The sequence below is a fragment of the Brachionichthys hirsutus genome, unplaced genomic scaffold, assembly GCF_040956055.1.
Source record: "Brachionichthys hirsutus isolate HB-005 unplaced genomic scaffold, CSIRO-AGI_Bhir_v1 contig_863, whole genome shotgun sequence".
NCBI classification, from domain to species: Eukaryota; Metazoa; Chordata; class Actinopteri; order Lophiiformes; family Brachionichthyidae; genus Brachionichthys; species Brachionichthys hirsutus.
The window spans coordinates 121030-141843 of record NW_027180390.1 but is presented as its reverse complement, the minus strand read 5'-3'; the positions used below and the strand labels follow the sequence as shown (position 1 = coordinate 141843).

At 43.5% G+C, this 20814-nt stretch overlaps 3 protein-coding genes across 3 annotated transcripts; 2 read left to right on the top strand and 1 right to left on the bottom strand.

Annotated features, from left to right (window-relative positions):
• Positions 1 to 227: 227 nt before the first annotated feature.
• On the top strand, positions 228 to 7420 carry LOC137914492 (SWI/SNF-related matrix-associated actin-dependent regulator of chromatin subfamily D member 2-like). Its single transcript, XM_068758030.1, has 13 exons — positions 228 to 359; positions 1107 to 1300; positions 1956 to 1998; positions 2097 to 2219; positions 3158 to 3277; positions 3815 to 3910; positions 4402 to 4503; positions 4614 to 4775; positions 5169 to 5266; positions 5368 to 5503; positions 5577 to 5699; positions 6069 to 6170; positions 6264 to 7420. The coding sequence occupies exons 1-13, from the start codon at positions 228 to 230 to the stop codon at positions 6315 to 6317; spliced, it is 1485 nt and encodes a 494-aa protein (XP_068614131.1). The 3' UTR covers positions 6318 to 7420.
• A 312-nt stretch (positions 7421 to 7732) lies between these two features.
• On the top strand, positions 7733 to 10713 carry LOC137914493 (26S proteasome regulatory subunit 8). The gene is made up of 12 exons (XM_068758031.1): positions 7733 to 7770; positions 8356 to 8427; positions 8523 to 8592; positions 8684 to 8781; positions 8869 to 8925; positions 9126 to 9356; positions 9430 to 9556; positions 9664 to 9854; positions 9947 to 10045; positions 10120 to 10230; positions 10307 to 10393; positions 10577 to 10713. The coding sequence occupies exons 1-12, from the start codon at positions 7747 to 7749 to the stop codon at positions 10628 to 10630; spliced, it is 1221 nt and encodes a 406-aa protein (XP_068614132.1). The 5' UTR covers positions 7733 to 7746; the 3' UTR covers positions 10631 to 10713.
• A 35-nt stretch (positions 10714 to 10748) lies between these two features.
• On the bottom strand, positions 10749 to 16384 carry LOC137914488 (MAGUK p55 subfamily member 3-like). Its single transcript, XM_068758026.1, has 18 exons — positions 16348 to 16384; positions 15997 to 16115; positions 15810 to 15887; positions 15595 to 15675; positions 15378 to 15515; positions 15010 to 15091; positions 14462 to 14547; positions 14296 to 14370; positions 13953 to 14149; positions 13798 to 13862; positions 13248 to 13265; positions 13011 to 13046; positions 12605 to 12763; positions 12413 to 12493; positions 11963 to 12056; positions 11769 to 11877; positions 11212 to 11328; positions 10749 to 11093 (listed from the first exon to the last, which is right to left on the bottom strand). Exons 1-18 carry the CDS (start codon positions 16382 to 16384, stop codon positions 10914 to 10916), a joined length of 1752 nt encoding a protein of 583 aa, XP_068614127.1. The 3' UTR covers positions 10749 to 10913.
• Between the last annotated feature and the right edge of the window lie 4430 nt (positions 16385 to 20814).

The following is a 20814-nucleotide window of genomic DNA, read 5'->3' as shown; positions in this document are numbered from 1 at the left end:
GCTACCGCTAGCTAGCTAGCTAGCTTCTTGTTGACAGCGTGCGGACGTCAAACAAGGAGCTGACCTCCTTTAACGCGGTCTGCGAGCTCGCCGAGTCGCGCTCGTGACGCCCCCTCCCCCCCGTTGAGCAGATCGATAGATAGATAGATCGATAGATCAATAGTCTCGCAGTCGAACCGACATTCACTAAAGTTCGTGAGACTTTTAACCACTTCTGGACCCAGAAGATGGCATCGAGAGGAGGTTTCTCGGGTTCGCCGATGAATCCCAACATGCACAGTTTGAGCGTCGGGCACGCCGCGGGCATGCGGATGGGATACCCCCCGCGCAGCGTGAACAGCTGCCCCCTTTACCCCCAGGTTAGTTCCGCGTTTAAATTAACTTTATAGACAGTGTCGCTGAACATCGTGCGGCGTGGTCTGCCTTCACTCGGCTCAGCTGAAAGTCTCCTTCCGCGTGTGCTTTAATTAGTAAACAAAGTAATAGAGTTGGGTTTGATCAAAAGCGGAAAAGAAGTTAAAGGAAACATTATTATTGTTAGTTTTCTCTATATCGTCAAAATGTCGATTCTACTTCCGCATTAAAAAAAAAAAAAAAAAGGTGTGCAATTCCTTAGCAAACAGTGTTAATGCGCGAATAATAATAGATCCTGAAACATTTCTGATCCACCCATCGATCAGAGCCGCCTTGCGTCCATTCTCCTGCTTTTAGCCGCTCTGACAGCTGTCCGGTTTGTCACTGCGGGCCAAACAAAGAGATCAGCAGGAAGGAGAGGAATCAATTAGTTTGTGAAACTTCGGGCTGCGTGTGCATCTGTGCAAGAAGATAAAAGAGAAATGAAAACAGCCATTAGACACGGTTCACTCTGGATTTGTGTTTATCAATCAAAGTAAATATCGATCAGCATCGCTTTCGGAGCACAAACCCCGTCTTTTGTTAGCTGTGCGGTCGGATGAATATGTTCCTAAAAGTAAACAGATGCATTATAATTCGCTTCATTTAATTTGAAAAGGAACAAACTCGTTTATTACGCAGCAGTTTTTGTTTTAATGCAGTATTTAATGAACTTTGGAGCAGTTTCAGCTTCTTTTCTTTCTCTCCTCTAGCGCTCGGGGATGTCGCCCAACAGAGTGGGGCCCCCCTTGGGGTCGATGGGGGGCCAGCTGCCTGGCCCGTCTTACGGCGGTGGGAACGTGTCCATGCGGCCGGGCATGGGCCCCCCCAGCATGGATGCCTCCAGGAAGCGGTTCCTTCATCATCAGCAGCAGCAGCAAGAGGCGCTGGGAGGCCTAAGACGAGGGTAAAGTGTTGAAAGCTGTTTCTCCGATGAATACTTTGATGATGGTACTTTCAAAGTGCTTTACAAAGACTTGAATTCTACTTTAATAAAAAAAAAAAAATGCACAAACCCATTTTCACAACACAATAAAATGTTTTCTTCAGCTTGTAGAGAAGCCGAAGAAGGAATGCTTCTTTCCCCCCCCCCCCCCCCCCCATTTGCTGTTGGCGGTCTGTTTGTGAAGTTGAGCTGCAACGAGCACGGCCCAGATCACGCAGACACAATCCCATGACCGGCCTCTGCTTACGAAGCGGCGCACATGATGGCCCGTTTCTCCGCGTCAACCTCCGCGCTCTTAAATGTGGGCAGTTGTGATGTAAAGCAGGATTTACAGGTTTTTTCTCTTTCTTTGACAATCGAGCATTTGTTCTCGAATGTTCGTCTCGGAACAAGGTTCTAAATCGAGCGGGATCAATGAGCCCGAGGGCCCGAAGCAGATTCCTCAAGTCCCGATGAATTTAATTAAAGAAACACACAAGTGAATTTTAAAAGATGAGACAACTTTATGAATAGTACACACCACGTCCTTTGCGTGTTTGTTGTTGTTTTTATTAATTTTAAATAAAGTTAACATGCATACTTGTACAACCATCCTTTTTCTTGTGGATGTTTTTAGACCAAAAAGACGCAAAATGGCTGACAAGGTCCTTCCACAGAGGGTAAGAAAGTATTTAATCATGCTTCAAACACGCACGTCCAGCTTTACATGTGGCTGCGTTTCCTCGACGTTCACGTCCTGCTCTTGGCCCCCTCTTAGATCCGAGACCTGGTCCCGGAGTCTCAGGCCTACATGGATCTCTTGGCCTTTGAGAGAAAACTGGATCAAACCATTGCCCGAAAGCGTATGGAGATTCAGGAGGCCATCAAGAAGCCCATTATGGTATCTCTTAATGACGGGGCGAAATGGGGTGTTTACTGTCAGGCCTCGTCACCATGGTAACATTATTCCCCAGCTTTATTTCAGGGTGTTAACATCCGTGAGTTTCCTGATGATGCTCAACTCGACAGCTATGAGTGAATTCTTGAGGCGGACCTGTTGACAGTAACGCTTCATTCCAGTATAGACTTGCATATGAAACTTGCACCAATTAGAGGTTTAAAACAGGTTGCATTTAAGTATGTAATTAGATGGCCTATACCCTCAGGCAGCACTAACAAGTAAATAGTTCTAAAAATTAATAAGATGCGTTTTACAGAACAGGAATAGTTCCTAGCTGCGGTTTCAGGTTTCAAATGAACGCATAAGAACATGTAAGTCATGGATTTGAGAGCAGAAAAGTGCAACATTTTAACTAAACTTTCTTCTCTACTAACATTAAAGACATGAGATGATAACAGATTCCATATGCCAAGGCTGCCTTCCCCTGAGGAGGGGATCGGAGGAATGTGGCTTGGCTTTAGTAGCAAGATGAAAACGAGGACAAGCCCCTTTCTGCTTTTAGACGTCGGTAAAATCAACTCTAAAACCGGGAACATTTTTATCTGCATAAGGGTAGAATATATGGCAGAGGTGTTTTGTTTGATCCGGTTACAGTGTAAAAGTGTAGCTAATAAAATGGCCACCGAGTTGGCGCGTTTCTTTGACTCTAAAAGCAGCTCGCGTTTCATAGTAGTTGAATATCTCAGTCGACTCCAGCTCGGTGTGGCTGCAGGAGGAGATTCCACATGTCTCGTGAAGAGCGTTCTTTCTCCACCAATACCCAAGTGTGATTTGTTCTTTGAAGCAAAAGCAATCTATGCACCAAATGAACAAACATGATTATATTTCATGGCTGTGCTGGACTTCCTCTTATATCTGCTCGGTCATCCCTACGACAGCAAAAACGCAAGCTCAGGATCTACATTTCCAACACGTACAACCCCAGCAAGCCCGAGGGCGAGGAGGCAGAGAAGGTGTCCTCGTGGGAACTGAGAGTGGAGGGCAAACTTCTGGAGGAAGTAAGCGAATAACTTTCTTGTTCCGTTCGAATCCTCCTGATCCGTTTCACCGTTGTTCCGGTGTGGTCTGGCTCCAAGTGCGTCAGCCTCTGTGTTTCTGAAAACTTCAGTCTCACGGCGCCGGTTGGCTCCAGTCCTTGGCAAAGAGCTTGCAGCCAGATGTCTGTTTCTCTCTGCTCACTCCACCCAGCATCTTCTAACAGGCGCGCACACACACATGTTCTCTTTTGGAACGGGGAACTGAAACCACTGGCTGTTACATATCATACGCTGACATGTCTCCCCTCCCTCCATCAGTTTCAACCCAAAACATTGTGTCATCCGGGGCCACACGGCGGAGGGGGGGGGGCTCTTTTCTGTCTTAGTTTCCCCACAGGCATGTGTGGGAGTGTTGCATGGAGCGAGAGAAAAAGCGTTTGTGTTGTGCAATCTGTCTTTGTCAGGGCTGGAGGGAGGGCGGGGGCCGACGGCGTAGAGAGATGGACAGATAAAGTCTTTTTGCTTTCTTTTCACATGCTTTGCCTTTTTTGTTTCCAGCCTGGCAAGCAGAAAAAAAAGTTCTCGTCTTTCTTCAAAAGCCTCGTGATCGAGCTCGACAAGGAGCTCTACGGACCTGACAACCACTTGGTCGAGGTACGACGTCACATTGTAGCTCACCAAACCCATGCGGCACCTGGCCAGAAAATGAAGCTCAGCTGGAAGCATTCAAAGTTGAAACAGAAGGAGGAGAGGGTTCAGTCCGACCTACTTTGAATTGTCAAAGAAATATATATATGCACGGATAGGAGGACCTCCTGGATTGGCTTTGCTGGAGGTGCTCTTTGGATAGGGATGGAGGTGCAGACATGAAGGACACGAAACGCTCAGAAGGCCTTTATTGTCACAACATGGCCGTGTTAGACCTGAATACAAAGGATTGATGGCGAAACACGGCGATTTAGTTTCAAGGTCAATTGTCTTGATCTCTCGGATGGGGTCAAACCAGCCTATTCGAAGCATCAGTATGATTGGCATATTGGTATAAACACCAAACTGACCCTGGGCCTTGTAAGTTTATTGTAATATTTCAGTTTGAGTTCTCACCTCTGGCTCAACTGGAATGTTTCTGTTACTTTTCTCTGCAGTGGCACAGAATGCCCACCACTCAGGAGACGGACGGCTTCCAGGTGAAGAGGCCCGGCGACGTGAACGTTAAATGCACCCTCCTGCTCATGCTCGACCACCAGGTGCGCCTCCCCCTCTTTCTGAATCGCTGCCAGGCAAACAGTTGAACGGCTTTCTGGTCCTTTTTCCTCGTACACATTTTTATCTTCTTCTTTTTTTTTTTTTCTCCAAGCCCCCCCAGTACAAACTGGACCCACGTCTGGCCCGTCTGCTGGGCGTTCACACACAGACACGGGCCAACATCATGCAGGCTCTTTGGCTCTACATCAAGAACAACAAACTGCAGGACTGTCATGAGAAGGAGTACATTAACTGCAACCGCTACTTCAGACAGGTAATGGAGCCATTTTGATGCGGTGCCAAAGTAACTCAATGTTTTAGAGTGTTCCTTTGGCAGTAAAAATGTATTAAACATCTTTTTTTCTTTTGATCAAATTAAATGTGGAGACATTTAGTTTTATTATATTCCACAAATTAACATTATTAACTGATGCATGAGCCTAGTTGAAGGAGAATGAAGTTTTTTTTTGTGTAGGATCAAGATTCATCATGTAAAGTCGTAGAGTATTTATTTGAGCAATAATTTAAAATGTGTAGTTACTCATGAATTATAAATTGTGCATCAACTGGATTGGATGAATGTGCAGCTCAAATGTATTCTTTTTTTTATGTTTAATTAACTTTTTTGTTAGCATGTGATACTAAATTCCACATCGATGCTATTCAGATCTTCGGCTGCCCTCGCATGAGGTTCTCTGAGATTCCCATGAAACTGGCGGGCCTGCTGCAGCACCCTGATCCCATCATTATCAATCACATGATTAGGTAGGGATGTGCACGTGCATGTGCATGTGTTGTGTGTATTCTTCAGGTGCTTCTAAATATCTTTGCCCATCTTTTTGAATTCTGTGCCCCCCCCTGAGCAGCGTGGACCCCACAGATCAGAAGAAGACGGCGTGCTACGACATCGATGTGGAGGTTGACGACCCGCTGAAGAGCCAGATGAACAGTTTCCTGTCCTCCACAACCAACCAACAGGAGATTGCTGCGCTGGAGATGAAGGCAAGTCTGACTGCGCCTCAATGGCGTTTTTGGAGAATAGTTTTGAAATGTCTCATCTATGTATCCGCTGCAGATCCACGAGACCATCGAGTACATCAACCAGCTTAAGACTGAGAGAGACTTCATGCTGAGCTTCAGCAATAATCCACAGGACTTCATCCAAGACTGGCTCAAGTCTCAGAGCAGAGATCTTAAAGTAAATGTTTGATCCCACTTGTAACGTCACCTGTTTCAAATCAGGAGTCTTTATAGGATGGCAAAATACTACAATCCATGTATAAAGTACTACGAAGGTCAACCTGTGTATAGTGCACTGTAAAGTTATTGTTGAATTTCTTCTCCTTAGTTTCTTTCATGCCCCCCCCCCCTTCTGAATTAATTCGGAACATTTGTTTCTCAGAAATGAGTCACAGAGTTCACTGTTGCTTTTCCGGTATTTGATAAAAGCATGCTCCGATCACAAGAATCAGACGATATGCTGCTGATCGCCTGGCCAACACCATCCTGATTTTCTGTGTTCATGAAGCTGATCCCCGTGTTCAATGACTCGTTCCTTTTCTTACAGCTGATGACAGATGTGACAGGAAACCCAGAAGAGGAGAGGCGGACCGAGTTCTACCAGGGGCCCTGGGTACCAGAGGCAGTGGGCAGATACATTTATTCCAGAGTAAGGAATTAAACTACCTGATACACTGCTTAATGTAAATACTTGATGTTTTATTGTGTGGTTTCCAACTTTGACATTTCGTTTTCCTTTCAGGTGCAGCAGAGAAGACAAGAGCTGGAGCAGGTTTTCGGTATCCGACTAACCTAAAGACGTGTTCCTCAGCCATTCGAGTTCATGCATCAAAAGCTGATGTCTGCTCAGTTAATAGTGGAATGAGTTAGTGGGACCCACTTCCAAGCGAGGTGCATATAAGGTTCACTCACAGTATGTCTAATTCCACATGATTATATCGTATTAATCTAAAGTCTTCAACATAGGTGGGACCAAAGTGGTATTGAATATGTTCTTAATCATTTGTTTGCCTTGCTTTTCTATATTGAGCCTCTTTGAGTAATCTTTGCCTTCTTTATTATTTGCAATATTTTGGTACAATATGTGTAAAACATATTAAGCGTTGGTGCTGTCCAGGTGTTTGCCACCATCGCGTTTTGTGCTATTTTGAAATGGTTCATGTTTACCTTTATATTTTCAAGCCATATTTTCTTTTAGAAAAGAAGAATATCTGATTTTTGGTCTCAGGCAAAAATACAAATTTGAAAATAACTATCATCTACAAAAATGTTTGCAATTGTTAAACTGCCTTACAACTTACACAGGAATTATTATGAATCAAAAGAGTCATTTTATCAATTATATTTTGTTTTGGAGTGGTTGTGTGTGTGGGGTATTTTTTTTGGGTGGATATGTTATGAAATATAAGATTCCTTTAATACAAATACAATGTCGAGCTGTAAGTTCGCATTTATTTCCATCTTGAATGTTTACATGCTTTTTTCATTTGTTTTGAGTTTAATGTCTGGAAGATGAACTGTGACATATTCTTTGAATTGAAGGCTCCGTCCTTCCAAGAGATGTATCCAGCCTAAAATACATATAACAATCGTAGTATGTCAACTAAGAAATGCACCAAAAACTTCTTTATAAAGTTTCATTTGTTAGCTTTTCATTGAAATGCTGTGTTGAAATTGCTCTCCATGAGATGGACTGGGTTTCCTTTTAAACATTCCTTGTTATCAGTTTTCGGTGTGCCATTTTGTTTTGTGGGAAGCGCTTCAAATTTAAGAAATGTGTACAAACTGTTTTTGTACAGCCTCATTCTAAAATGTTTGCATGTTATGTATCAATCAGAGGCCTTTAAAGTTTTTGAGAATTTCTTTCTTTTTTTTTAACAATAAATTTGCTTAAGTTTTACTGTCTTGCACTGAAGTTTTATTATTATTTTCTTGTAATGTTTTTCACAATCTATTTCAAAAGTTGTATATATTTCATGTAAAATATTCCGGAGGGTGTAGTCTCAATTGTTAAAACCATTTTATTTTTTTTGCATCATAGTTCTTTTTTGTTAACCAGGATCAGGAGGCCTTCAGACTAATTTGAGAGAGAACGTTACAGCCGAACATTTCTGTGTATTATTTAAATGATACCTGTAGGTGGCGATGTGTGCGTTACTATCATATCGAAGAAGAAATTCTACGGAAATACGTCAGTACCCAAAACGGAAGTAAAAAAATCCAACATGGACGGTGAGGTTATTGATCATGTAAGTATTTTTTGTTGCCGTTTTGTTGGTTTTATTAATATGTTACCAAGCGGTACTACAAATGCTCTTTAATTTGCATTCTTTATTTAAGTTGGCGACATGGATTTAATTGAGGAATTATCTTTCAAATGTCACTCCTTCCAGACAATAACTTGGTATATGCTGCCGGTTTGCTGTCTCATTGTAGCTAACCTCGCTAAGCTAGTACTCGCTGTGAATTGAATGAATAGTTATCTTTATTTTCACTACTACGATGGAAGACGCTAATCTCGAAGTAAAGGAGGCGTTTTGTTGCAGTTCAAATGTCGTGCATTTAGCTGCTCGGATCGAATTTGTGCGTAATTTGCGTCTCCTGTTGCTAATTAGGCTCAATGATATGTCTGTCAGTCACCATTTCCCAGCGATTTAGTTTATTTTGAATTATTCCGTTCATGAATTTGACCAATTGAAAATTATTTCTCGGCAATTTTTTATTCTCCATTTTGAAAGCTCGAAATATTATTTGGTTTTAGTTCATTTGGGAAATGGCAGTGGATCTGGAAAGAAATCGGCAATGGATTTTTAAACAATTTCTTTTTTCTTCAGATGGAGATGGGGGAGAGTAAAGGTGGCTCGGGTCTGCGGCAGTACTACTTGTCCAAGATAGAAGAGTTGCAGGTAAGGGAATAATGTGTCCTCAAGCCTGATGGAAATGTCTCTGATTGTAACACTTCTGTTTGTCTGTACATGCTAAACTGTTGTTTAACTTACAGTTGACAGTGAATGATAAGAGCCAGAATCTCAGGCGTCTTCAGGCACAACGAAATGAACTTAATGCCAAAGGTACTTTATTCAGCATTTGTGTACTTTAGATTATGTTCCTGCTTGATCGTATAAATCCATAGAGAAACTTCATCCCTCACGTCTCTCTTAGTGCGTCTTCTTCGTGAGGAGTTACAGTTGCTGCAGGAGCAAGGTTCCTACGTAGGAGAAGTGGTTAGGGTCATGGACAAAAAGAAAGTGCTGGTTAAGGTATTCTGTGTACTTGTACTCATTGGCACACAAATGATTTCTTTGACAGTTTCGGCTTTCATATACGCGTGTTCTCATCAATCCTAGGTGCATCCAGAAGGAAAGTTTGTCGTGGATGTGGACAAGAACATCGACATCAACGATGTTAGTATTGTAGCTGTCTTTTAATTACGGTTACACATAACGGGTACTTGGATTGTTTTCAACTTTTCCATAACAAAAATGAACTAGCCTTTAAGCCACCACAGTACAAACTGAATAGCAGTGAGAAGTTAAATTCGCTCCTAGCGTGCAAAATCAGGACACAAGAATCCTTAAATAATCGTTCATCTCGTTCTCACCAGGTCACTCCAAATTGCCGTGTCGCGCTGCGTAACGACAGTTACACCCTGCACAAGATCCTGCCCAACAAAGTGGACCCTCTGGTCTCCCTCATGATGGTAGAGAAGGTGCCCGATTCCACTTACGAAATGATTGGCGGCTTGGACAAGCAGATCAAGGAAATCAAGGAAGTGATCGAGCTGCCTGTGAAGCATCCGGAGCTGTTTGAGGCTTTAGGCATCGCGCAGCCCAAGGTGGGAGTCTCCGCTCAGATTTAAAGCGTGCCCGTCATCATGCGGCAGATACTGATGCGTTTTGTCTGTGCAGGGCGTGCTGCTGTACGGTCCTCCCGGTACAGGCAAGACTCTGTTGGCCAGAGCTGTGGCCCATCACACCGACTGTACCTTCATCAGGGTGTCTGGTTCTGAGCTGGTCCAGAAGTTCATTGGCGAGGGTGAATGCTTCAGTCTCCTCTCCATACAACGTTCACATTGATATCTCTTCTTCCTGAATACAAATACCTGGCTGTGTAACTCGAGACGCGTCCCGCTCTCGTTCCAGGCGCCCGCATGGTGCGCGAGCTGTTCGTCATGGCCAGGGAGCACGCTCCATCCATCATCTTCATGGATGAGATTGACTCCATCGGGTCGTCCCGCCTGGAGGGAGGCTCGGGCGGCGACAGTGAGGTGCAGAGGACGATGCTGGAGCTGCTGAATCAGCTGGACGGCTTTGAGGCCACAAAGAACATCAAGGTATTGCGAAACGGGTTTATTCACACACGATGAACTAAATGCTCAATGACCTACGCATCGTTCTTTCATTTGTCTAAACTTAACTCCTTTAGGTCATCATGGCCACCAACCGCATTGACATCCTGGACTCTGCTCTGCTCAGGCCAGGCAGGATTGACAGGAAGATTGAGTTTCCTCCTCCGAACGAAGAGGTAGGGCTTTGAGAAATACCAGCATTAAACGCATTTTTGTTTTGTATCTGAAGATATTAAATCTACGTCGATAGGCCCGTCTGGACATCCTGAAAATCCACTCCAGGAAGATGAACCTGACGCGTGGCATTAATTTGAGGAAGATTGCCGAGTTGATGCCTGGAGCTTCTGGTGCCGAGGTCAAGGTGAGAATCAAGCCATCGAGTTGTAGCGGTCGGTAAAGAGAGAAAGCGGCTGACCGGACTCTGGTGTATTTTTCAGGGTGTTTGCACAGAGGCGGGAATGTATGCTCTGAGAGAAAGGAGAGTTCACGTCACCCAGGAGGACTTTGAGATGGCCGTGGCAAAGGTTTGTGTAACCCGTGTTCCGCCTCATCCCTGTACTCAGTTACACTTTAGAGATTTCAGACACGACTGAATCTCATCTAGTTGTGAAGTGATTCCTCTAATCCCAAGTGCTCACATTGTGAAGGTATGCAGTGATTTTATTTTACCTTTACCTGCTTATTAAGACTTGCGTCCTCTTCTTCAGGTGATGCAGAAAGACAGCGAGAAGAACATGTCAATCAAAAAGCTGTGGAAGTAAAGGTGTTTTCCCACGCACAATACAAACATGTATATTTTCCTTTTGTTTATCGTTATTGCAGTAAATGGTTTCCCGAAATACTACAGAAAGGCTCATTTGTTTTCTTTCTCAGTCGTATTTAATTCTGGATTTGGCACTTTACGTCGTCGTTGCTGTTACAGCCGACGTCTCGTAACGGATCTCTGCTTCAGGAGTCTCGTACTACAAACCTGGCAGAGCGGTTATACACTCAGGCTTCCTGCGATCTTCTGTCCGCTGAATCAGTCCGGTACAGCCAACCGGGTTAGCGCCTCGCCCAGGACACAGGCACCCACTGAGGCTCCATCTGCACCCTCTCCAGGATGACCAAGAGCTCAGCCAAGGCACTGGCTGGGTCCTTCTTCACCAGAACGTAGTCCACCCAGTGGCCATTGCACTCGTCCATCTTCTCAGCTGAATGTTTCATTTCCTGCAGGTCCTCCTCCTGGTTGGCGCAAAGGAGAGATTCAGAACGGCGCAGGGTCGAAAGAAAAACGCATTTAATAATTTACAGTTCTTATAACTTGTTTAAAAATCATACTCGTGATGTTCATTCATCTCACCGTCACCCCTAAGCTGAGGGAGGAAGACGAGCAGAGTAGTTTCCCTTGATCATAAATGTGAGGCCTTACAAAGATGATATAAGGTTTGAACTCTGCCGTCCGTAGAGTCTTCAGTGCCTGCATGCGGAGAATAAATGCATTCGGTCAGCCGGGCAGCCGGAGCACTAATACGGTTCCATCAAGATTCAACCTGATCCAGAAACCAGGAGACAGAAGCATCAGTTCAGCTAAATCCTGACTTGTTGGCTAAATCTAGACTGAGTTAGGATTTTTTGTCATGTTGATCTTGACTATTAAATTTCATATGCAAGGCATCTGCACTAATTGTCTGGGTCTTTGAGACCAGTAAAATGATTTGCAATAATCTGTTTCTGTAATCCTTGTAAATGGATTTATGGCGGCAGAACCAAGAAAGGAAGTGATGGATTATTTGAAATCCTCCTTTTATAACTATTCTGACCGTGTGTCCGTCCTGAACAAGAAACCAAGATATGGCTGCATTAAATGAAAGCCTTCGTACCCGTCAGGTGATGGACGTAAAGAGCCGGGACACTGACCTCTGGTTGTAGATCCACCAGACAGACCTTGTTTTGATTCAGAGCTCTGTGGATGGACTCCAAACTGGTGCCGTAAAAGTTATCGTTGTACTCCCCAGACTCAATAAATCTGAAATACAACACCGTCATGAGTTCATCAGACGGAATCACAAAGAGACGCTCATGAACAGAGCGGAGGCCGTCCCAACACTCACTTGCCGTTCTGAACGTCGGCCTCGAATGCCGCTTTGGAGATGAAGTGGTACTCGACTCCTTCTTTCTCATGGCACTTCCTGGCTCGAGTGGTGTCTATGATTTTATACCAGTTATAAAATATGTACATAAATATTGCAAGTGTTGTGTGTTTACTTGAACTGATTATCAGATATATGTGGAGGTTCTCGGGCATGCAGGGAATGGTAGATCGAGAATAAAGTCAACTTGTAGGAAACGCTTGACGGTGCTTCGTCTCATTTCATTAAAGCAAATGTCTTCTTTTAAAAAAAAACAAAACAAATGCAGCTACCCTGAATTTAAATCTTGTATGTCCAGGATTACGTCTACTACTGGATCCCTCCGGTGACTGCCACAGCGTTTTAATCACAAATACAACAAAGAGGGTACAAAAGTCACACAAAAAATTAGGTCAAGGCACAAAAACTTACGCGGTACGGCCAAACCGAAAGACCGAGGGTTTTCTGCAATCGCCTTCTGTTTGAGCTCACTGATCCGAGCTCCCAGGGAACCTGTGAACACATAATCACCGATCATGTGATGAGGACTGATTCTACCCTCTGCAGTATTTTTATTTTTAACGTGGCAGCCCCCCCCCCCCCCGACTCCCACTGTTGCCATACCGATCAGCACAATGAGGCGAGGCCTTTCGCCGGGGCGGGGAAGATATTGTGTTACTTCTTCATAAATCAGGAACGCAGTGCGATTGGCATCCGGAGTACGAGGCTCTCCTGGTGAACTTTGCCCATCTTTCCTGAGGTGGACGTTTTTGCGCAGGCCAGCTGTGGGAAAACATGCAAATGTAAGCCGGGCAGAGTGCAGCGATCTGACCAGTGACGAGATCAGATTCAGATCAAGGAACAAACTCAACTTTTATGTGATTTGGTGTCTGCGTTTGAAAGCAACTTTTCCTCACCAAACCAAAGCATTCATTTTAGAAAGCCTCGTAAGAAAGAAGGGATGGATGAACACGCGGCTCGAGCAGGAATGAGATGCTGCTGTGTCCACGCATTGACGGCGCCTGCTCACCTATGTCTTTCCCATTCAGCGTACCGTCAACGTCTTCTGCAGGACGACATGCGGGGAGAGAAGGCAGGGTAAGTAGAGGAAGTGTAAATGCAGTAACAACTAAGATTTGGGGATATAAAAAGGTAAAAAAAAATCGGCAAATTAGGGAACCAAAATTAATTTATGAAGTTTTAGGTGGAGAGCCAAATTAATTTGATTTAGAAATTCTGATTTCTAACATGTTTTTTGAATACATACCTCTTTCAGCACAATCATCTGAGGTTAGCATTGCAAGGAATAACACACAAAATTATAAAGGAGCAACAGAGTACAGCGATACTGTAATGTTACCACTATCATGATTCTGAAGTATATTTACTCTGAAAGAGTTCTTGCTGTCAAACTCTTTTTATTTATTGCAATGGTCACAGGGAGACAGCGCATGGAAATACTTCACAGGTTTAACAAGTAAAATTACTTATAGACATCTGAATTTCTATTTGATCGTCTATAAAAATAAAACTAATTTAAAGTGCTGAAACATTTCCCAACATTCTGCAGCATTTCTACTACGTCGAGGGTCTTGTTTTTCAAGCCACCTCGTTTTATTTCATTGTATTATAAGGCGATGGATTATTTCTTTTTAGAGGTTAACCTTAAATCCCCTGTTCCCTTTCCATAATCTCTCTTTCTTTATCTCCTTGGCCAAATGAGATGTAAGCCAATACACGCTGCATCTGCAGGTCTAAGCTCATTGTGCATTTATGCGTATCCTGTATTTTAGACTGCAGAAGTCAAATGGGCTTACATGGAGGAGCTTTTGGGGACATGGGGGCAGGAAAAGGACCCATTTTCATCCTGTATCTCAGGCGTCTGGGGAAAAATATAGAACGCAATCATCATTTTTTCATTTTCAAATCCCACACACTGTTATAATTTGACAACGGAGCCGATGGTGAGTACCTCTCCTGGAACTGTGTGGACGGGATTAGGGCAGCACGCAGGTTACAGTCAGCCACTCTCTTGGCCTGCCACCAGGTGGCATCCTCCTGGCTAACAACCTGAAGAATGTCTCTCCTCTTAAATGGCAGTCCTGCCTCCTGACACGGGGTGGCCTTGTCCTCGTAGGGTGTGTAGTCAAACAAAGCCCGAAGGTAAACCTTCAGGGAGCAGGAATATCATCGGCAGAGGAGATCTCAATCGAGTATTGGATCTAATAAATAAATAAACGACACATCCTTTCCCAGTTTGGTCGTTATCGCCTCTGAAACATGGGCTAGATAAAGTTTGGATAAAGTTTCCTCACCCTGCTTTCCTTCAGCTTGTCTTCTTCTGCAACAGCTGGGATAATCTTCAGCGTGATGGAGCCTTGTGACTGGGACTGATGAAAGACATCAGAGCATGATCACCATGACGATCGGGGATTTAATCCTGCAGCGTCTCGAGTACGACACGGTTTTTTTTTCCTTTACCAGAATCTGACTAATTTCGTCGGGCCTCTTGTGGGTTATCCGATTTCCATTGACCTCTCGAAGCTCATCCCCGACATGCACCAGACCTGGAGACACAAACGTAACACATACCCACAAATGTGCTGAAAGCAAGTTTACTAGCCAAGAAAAACACAAATGCAGTGACATTTACAGTAAAGGAAGTACAACTAACAGTATTTTTGGTTTATGAAGTACAATATATGGATAAAAAATTAATTTCCATTGGCACGAAGTCAATAATATCTCCATGGCAAACAGCCTCGTTTGTAATCTCAAAATATGAAATCTTTTGGCACTAATCTGAAGGATTTCATCTCATGAGGTTACACGACGTAATCCCTCTCCTCCGTGTATGAATCGAGACAGGAAGGTCCATTTGGAGCGTAAGGTTACGATTCGACGTCAACATGAAACAGATGCTTTCACTTTGGTCTAATCATCTTGCTGCAGCTGGGCCATTTCATCATCTTGCCTTTTTCTCCCCCAGTAACATAACAAGCGATCTGGGCGAGCGCTGCTCGTCTCACCACTGCGGTCGGCTGCCCCCCCCTTCATGATTCTGGCCACGATGACGGCTCCGGTTGCCTCATCTCTCCTGATGGTCGCTCCCTGGTGGAAAAGATCAACATTGCATTTCCAAACACAATAGAGCTGAAGTTAGACATCTATCTGTATGCTTAATTTAAAAAGGGGGTGTGGTTATCTTAGCTTAGCATAAAGGCTAGCAATAGGGGAAACACCCAGCCTGGCTAGGATATTGTAATGATCTCATCCAGCCCCCCCCAAATTCTTTTTTCTAAAACATAAAAATATTTATTTAGACCATTTAATTGCCACACGATTTTAAAAGTGGTAAACCGCACCAGAAAGCTAAGCAGCTATTATTTAGCCTCACCAGCGGCTCCTTGTTCTTCACCAGGCGGACAATCTTCACAGACTCTTCCTCCAGGTCGTCGTCCAGGTCGTCCGGCAGCGGCGGCAGCACCGGGTCAAAGTTCTTCTGAGCCACCGTGTCGTGGGCCGACAGCACCGCCTTCATGGGCCGGCGCACAGACGGACAGGATTTTAAGAGCTTGTAAAAGAAGAAGAGCAACCGTACAAAGTGTGCGTACCTTGAGGTGAGGAGTGCTCAGCAAGCGAAGCAGTTCCCTCTCCGCTTCCTTCAGCGCTCCGTTCTGAAGCTCTTCAGCCAGCTACAGAACAGATTCAAAAACACAAAAGCATTCCCAAATGTTCATCCGAATCTACTTCACAAGACTTGCCATAGCTGAATAAAAAATGAACGTCTACTTGGTGTTTAACATTATCGAGGAAAGATGGCGCCTACGTCATCTGCAAGACAGGAGGCGCTGTGTAGAACTGGAGCCGGACTCTGCTTCTCATACTGCCTCAGCTTGTCGTGGATCTGGGGAGCAAGACGTCATTAGATACAGACACATTGTGCCGCACGCTTTGGCAAGGCTTGCGTTCGTTCGTGTTTGTGCAAAGGTCAAATATGGCACGAACTCTTGTACCTTCATGAGGTAACTGAGGCTCTTCTCGCTGAAGACACTTCTGAGGAAGACGGCGTCCTCTTTATGGTTGGCATCAGGGTGCAGCTGAGCGGTAAGCAGCGCCAGAGTCTCATGCAGCCCTAAAGATCAGGAAAAAACAACAACTCATCATTAAAAACGGTTTAACATGGACCACGAAAGCAATGATGTTACGGTCAATGACAACAGAATCATTAGAAATGCATCAGATCAACCAAAGAAAATCATTTTATTGCACATCAGGGTTTTAAAAAAATTAAAAATATTGCATTTTCAACAATATTTGCACAATGTCTATGCAGGTACTGTATATAAAGTGTTGCGTTGCCATACCTGTGCTTGCAGACATGGTGGGCAGGGATTCAATCATTCAGAGAAGGCAGGAAGGAGCAGACGAGGGAGGGAAACAAAGCTGGAAATGTTCCTCCCCTGGTTTTGTTTTTGGGGTGAAAAATGTTGCTGAGAATAGAAAAAAAAACACATTCTGAATATTTAATCTGCATTTATATACAAAAAAATAAGTATTTTATTCAGATTTTAAAAGTTGCAGTGATAAACAAATATTAGCATGCTAACGCTAGCCATAGCTTCTCAGTCTGCAGCCTGCAGACCAGTGGCGGCCCCCAGGTATACACTGTGCTGCTTTTGAACATGGGAAGAGTAACGTCTCACTGTGGATGACTTTATGTCTCTCCAGCCCCTCTCTTACACACACACGCGCACGCACACGCGCACGCACACACACACACCACCTGTTTGCCAGACTCATTTGCTGTCGGAGGGGTCCCAAGAGGAAGACAGAGTGGGGCGAGGTCGCCGACACACTGCTGACGCCATCTGCCCTCCTCTGTGTGTGTGTGTGTGTGTGTGTGTGTGTGTGTGTGTGTGTGTGTGTGCATGTATCCATTCACATCGCTGACATCATATATTTAGATATGACAGATTTCACCATGTTTGGGGGGGAAAAAGTACATATTTAGATAATCTACAGCACAAACTAGTTTCCCCGTCTCAAATTAAACGTGCCCTATCCGCTTATACAAAAGGTAAAAACAAGTACTCTGTCCTGCAAACTGGATTACTTATTGAGAAAATAGTGAAAGTACACAGTACACAGCTGAAATGGTGGATGGACTCTAAATGAACTCAGTCTGCATCGTTCTTGAGTGGATCATTCTGTTGACCCAGCACTGAGAATCAACCTGCTGGTCAGGAGGGAAGGTAATTAAATCACTACGTTATTAATATTGAGATATGAGACACCGTCTGACACTTCAGGCATCGCGATACAAGTGTTCTGTGTTCCGAGCTTTAAAGGCTGCAACATCACAGAAATATGATATTTATTTCTGCCCATCTTTGCCGGTCAGGGGCCAAATTTAAGAGGCTGTAAAGAATGTTCATTCGTTTAATCCCTTAAATAGCTTGGCCACGTTTTAATCAAGTACATTTCTGGATGAATACATTCAGCATCCTGCCCTATAAAGCAGGGCGACGTTCTGACATTTAATTATTAATGAAGTCTGTGATGATGTGTGAGGGACACGAGGGGGGGGGCGGGGCAACCACAGGTGAGGCTCAGCCTTAATTTGCATACATCAACCTCAGATCCCACATTGCTTTGCGAAAACCTTAAAAGAACGAAATGAGCACGCGCGTGAAACGCGTTTTAGCCCGTGTTCAAAAAAACACGGGCTAAAGGCCTCAGATATAAAGAAACAACGCGATAAAGAGCTGCAGAGTTTAAATCACCTCACCTCGGCGCTTCCTGCTAGCGCGCGCGTCTCTGACGTGTTGTCCCTCTGTAACGCGACACGGAAGCTGTTACACCTCTCCTCTCTCTCTCTCTCCTTCTTTTTTTAATTTCCGTATTTATCTCCGTCTTCGGTTCTGCCACACACGAAGGTTTTATTTCCCGTTTCACCCAATTAATGTCTCAGTAAGCGTCCCCTTCCCCCTCAGCCGCTCAGTCCGCTCTCTCTCTCTGCTGCGTTCAGGAGAGCCTCGTAATTTTCCACATCTAAAACTCGCCGATTAAAAAAACAACAAAGAAAAGAAAGGAGAAATGCGTTACTTTCATATTTTCTTTCATACGAAGTTTTTGTAATACGAAATTTGCACACACAAAAAAATCTGATCAACGTTTCTTGATTATCTTCAATTAATATCAACACAAACGTGCCATAAATATAGATTTACAAATGCGTGTGGTGCATTTCCAAAGTATTGAACAAATGTAATCTCTTGCAGCTGTCTTGCTGAGGGACTTTGTGTTAAACATATCATTTGGAAGCCATGTAAAAAATATTGAGTGTTTCCTGGGAGTTAGGAAGTCATAAATTGCCTACCAGCACATTTTTTGTAATGTTATCCCCTGACAGTTGTTGTCTATTAGGTATCAACTTAAAATGGCACAAAATAAATTTCAAACTACAATATTTTTTGTGCAAAAAATGTGAAAGACTATTTCTGATATGAAAGCATTGCAAATAAAAAGTAGTTAAAATTCTGACACACCAAAGCTGATTCACATGATGTGAAGCATGACTTGTGTCATAATATGAACTGCAGGGTCACGGGTGTTGCTGGAGCCTATCAAAACTTACTGTGGGGGGGGGGGCACACCCCGAATTCATCGCCAGCGTCAGCGGATGGTATCACGCACACGCTCATACACTACGATCAATTCACTTAAATTGCATATTTTTGGAGGTGGGAGGAACCCAGAGAACCTGGAGAACATCCACGGGCAGAGCACCAACTTGGTTATTCATGGTTTGCATCTTTCCGACGGCTCCTGAAGGAAGCACAGTGTGCACGTATGTAGCGCCGCATGCGTGCGTTGTACCAATGCATGCTTTGTCTCAGGATCAGAGACACCTAGTCGGACACCAGTTCCATGAAAACAGGAACTAGGAATCATTCTGGACCAGTCACCAGCTCCCTTTACAATCCCCCGGCCTATTGTGTGCCCCCCCCCCCCCCCCCCTGTAAAAAAGCTATAAAAATGTCATCTCCAATGGGTTCAAATTGCTATGGGTGAAAAAAATAATTCAACAACAAATACACAAAATATCACTGCTTCCAATTCGCTGCTAAATAGATTCAGCTGCAAATTCTCAAAATTGTGATTATCGCTTTCAGACGTTGAGCTTTATCCCTTCAGCAACATGTTGACACGTGTTTTTATGGTACTTTGGCGTTTGATGTAGCTGGCTGAGCAGAGGTTGTGACTTCTATGGGATATGCTGGGTTTTCAACCTTGAATGACCACAAGAAAGAAGCGATGAAAGTGGTTTAATGTTAAACCAGTCAACAAAACGAAAATGCTCAGTGGTAAAGTCGGGAAAGATCGGAAAACATTTACATTTATTAAAATCATAATTTAATAAATTATTAATAGACACACACACATACGCACACACACACACACACACATACGCACACACACACACACACACATGCACACACACACACACACACAGTCAAGCATTCTGATTGTTTTTGTAGGAAAATACTCGTATACTAAATCACACCTTTCAGCTGAATCCACAGCTTTCCTTTCCTTTGCCTCTTCCCAGAAAAGGGATGAGATGAGCTAGCCAATGCCCAAAAACAATTTAATCTCCCCTCAGAATAATTTGCTCAGATAGACGTAGAAGCCGATTATGCAACAATGTCATAAAACAAACTATTCCCCTCTACCTTGTCCATTTCAGGCTTTGTTGTCTGCACAGATGCACTGATGTCATTTTAGGATTTTCCATTTTACTAGAGGAAGGTTCAGGAGGAATTAGTGTCGACATTAGTTTTTCAGAAACATGATGATGATGATGAAGAGAATATGCATATAAAAGCAATAACTTAACTATAGAAAAGCACTCAGAGAACACAGACCTCCGCGGAGCGGCTCATTCGGTGAATCGGAGTTGATTTTTAACAGATTCTTTCATCCGTAAATGGAATTTTCAATGTTAAAATTAAATATTTTTTACTGACTCCATTCTGGATCCAATCCAGATTACGTAAATACGGTGGTAAAATAGAGATCCCCACCCTTCATGACCGTGTCAAATTCCATAAACATCAGTCAATAATCAACCGAGATATTGAGGAACATACTTTGAAGCTCCATTGACTGTAATGTTAACGTGAATTTCAACGTGATCCAGAATCCAGGATCTCTTCTCGATCATCACCAAAAGGATATAAATTGTTCTTGTTCCACTTACTGCAGATTTCAAGCGGCTCGTCAGATTGAACCCCCACAATCATCCTGGGTCACGCAACCCAGTATCACGGGCAAATTGTGAAATATAACTGACACGGGCGACACAGATACGACCGGCGTGTATATTTCACAATTTGCCCGTGATACTGGGTTGCTTTACTGCTATTAAATAATTAAATAATTGTCATCATGCTGCTTCTTTAGGACATTTTACAATCTGTTTTTATCCACAAACAGCACCAGTTTATGAACAAAATAAAGTATTTTACACATTTATCTTTTGACTGTCTAATTTAATTACCAACAAAAGTGACCATTACAAAATGTTATCGAGTAACCTGCCATTATTCTGAATTGTGCAATTCTGTGTAAAATGTACATCGACATTTGGTACTTCAAGTATATTCATATTTGATACATCATAAATGTGATATTTGTTTCCTGGAAAGCCGGATGTATACAATCAGACATATTTTCACCTATTTATTTTTCGAAATAGCCTGGTATCAAATATCAAAACTATGATCATAAATACACAAAGTACACTCAATAATTTCAGATTTCAATGC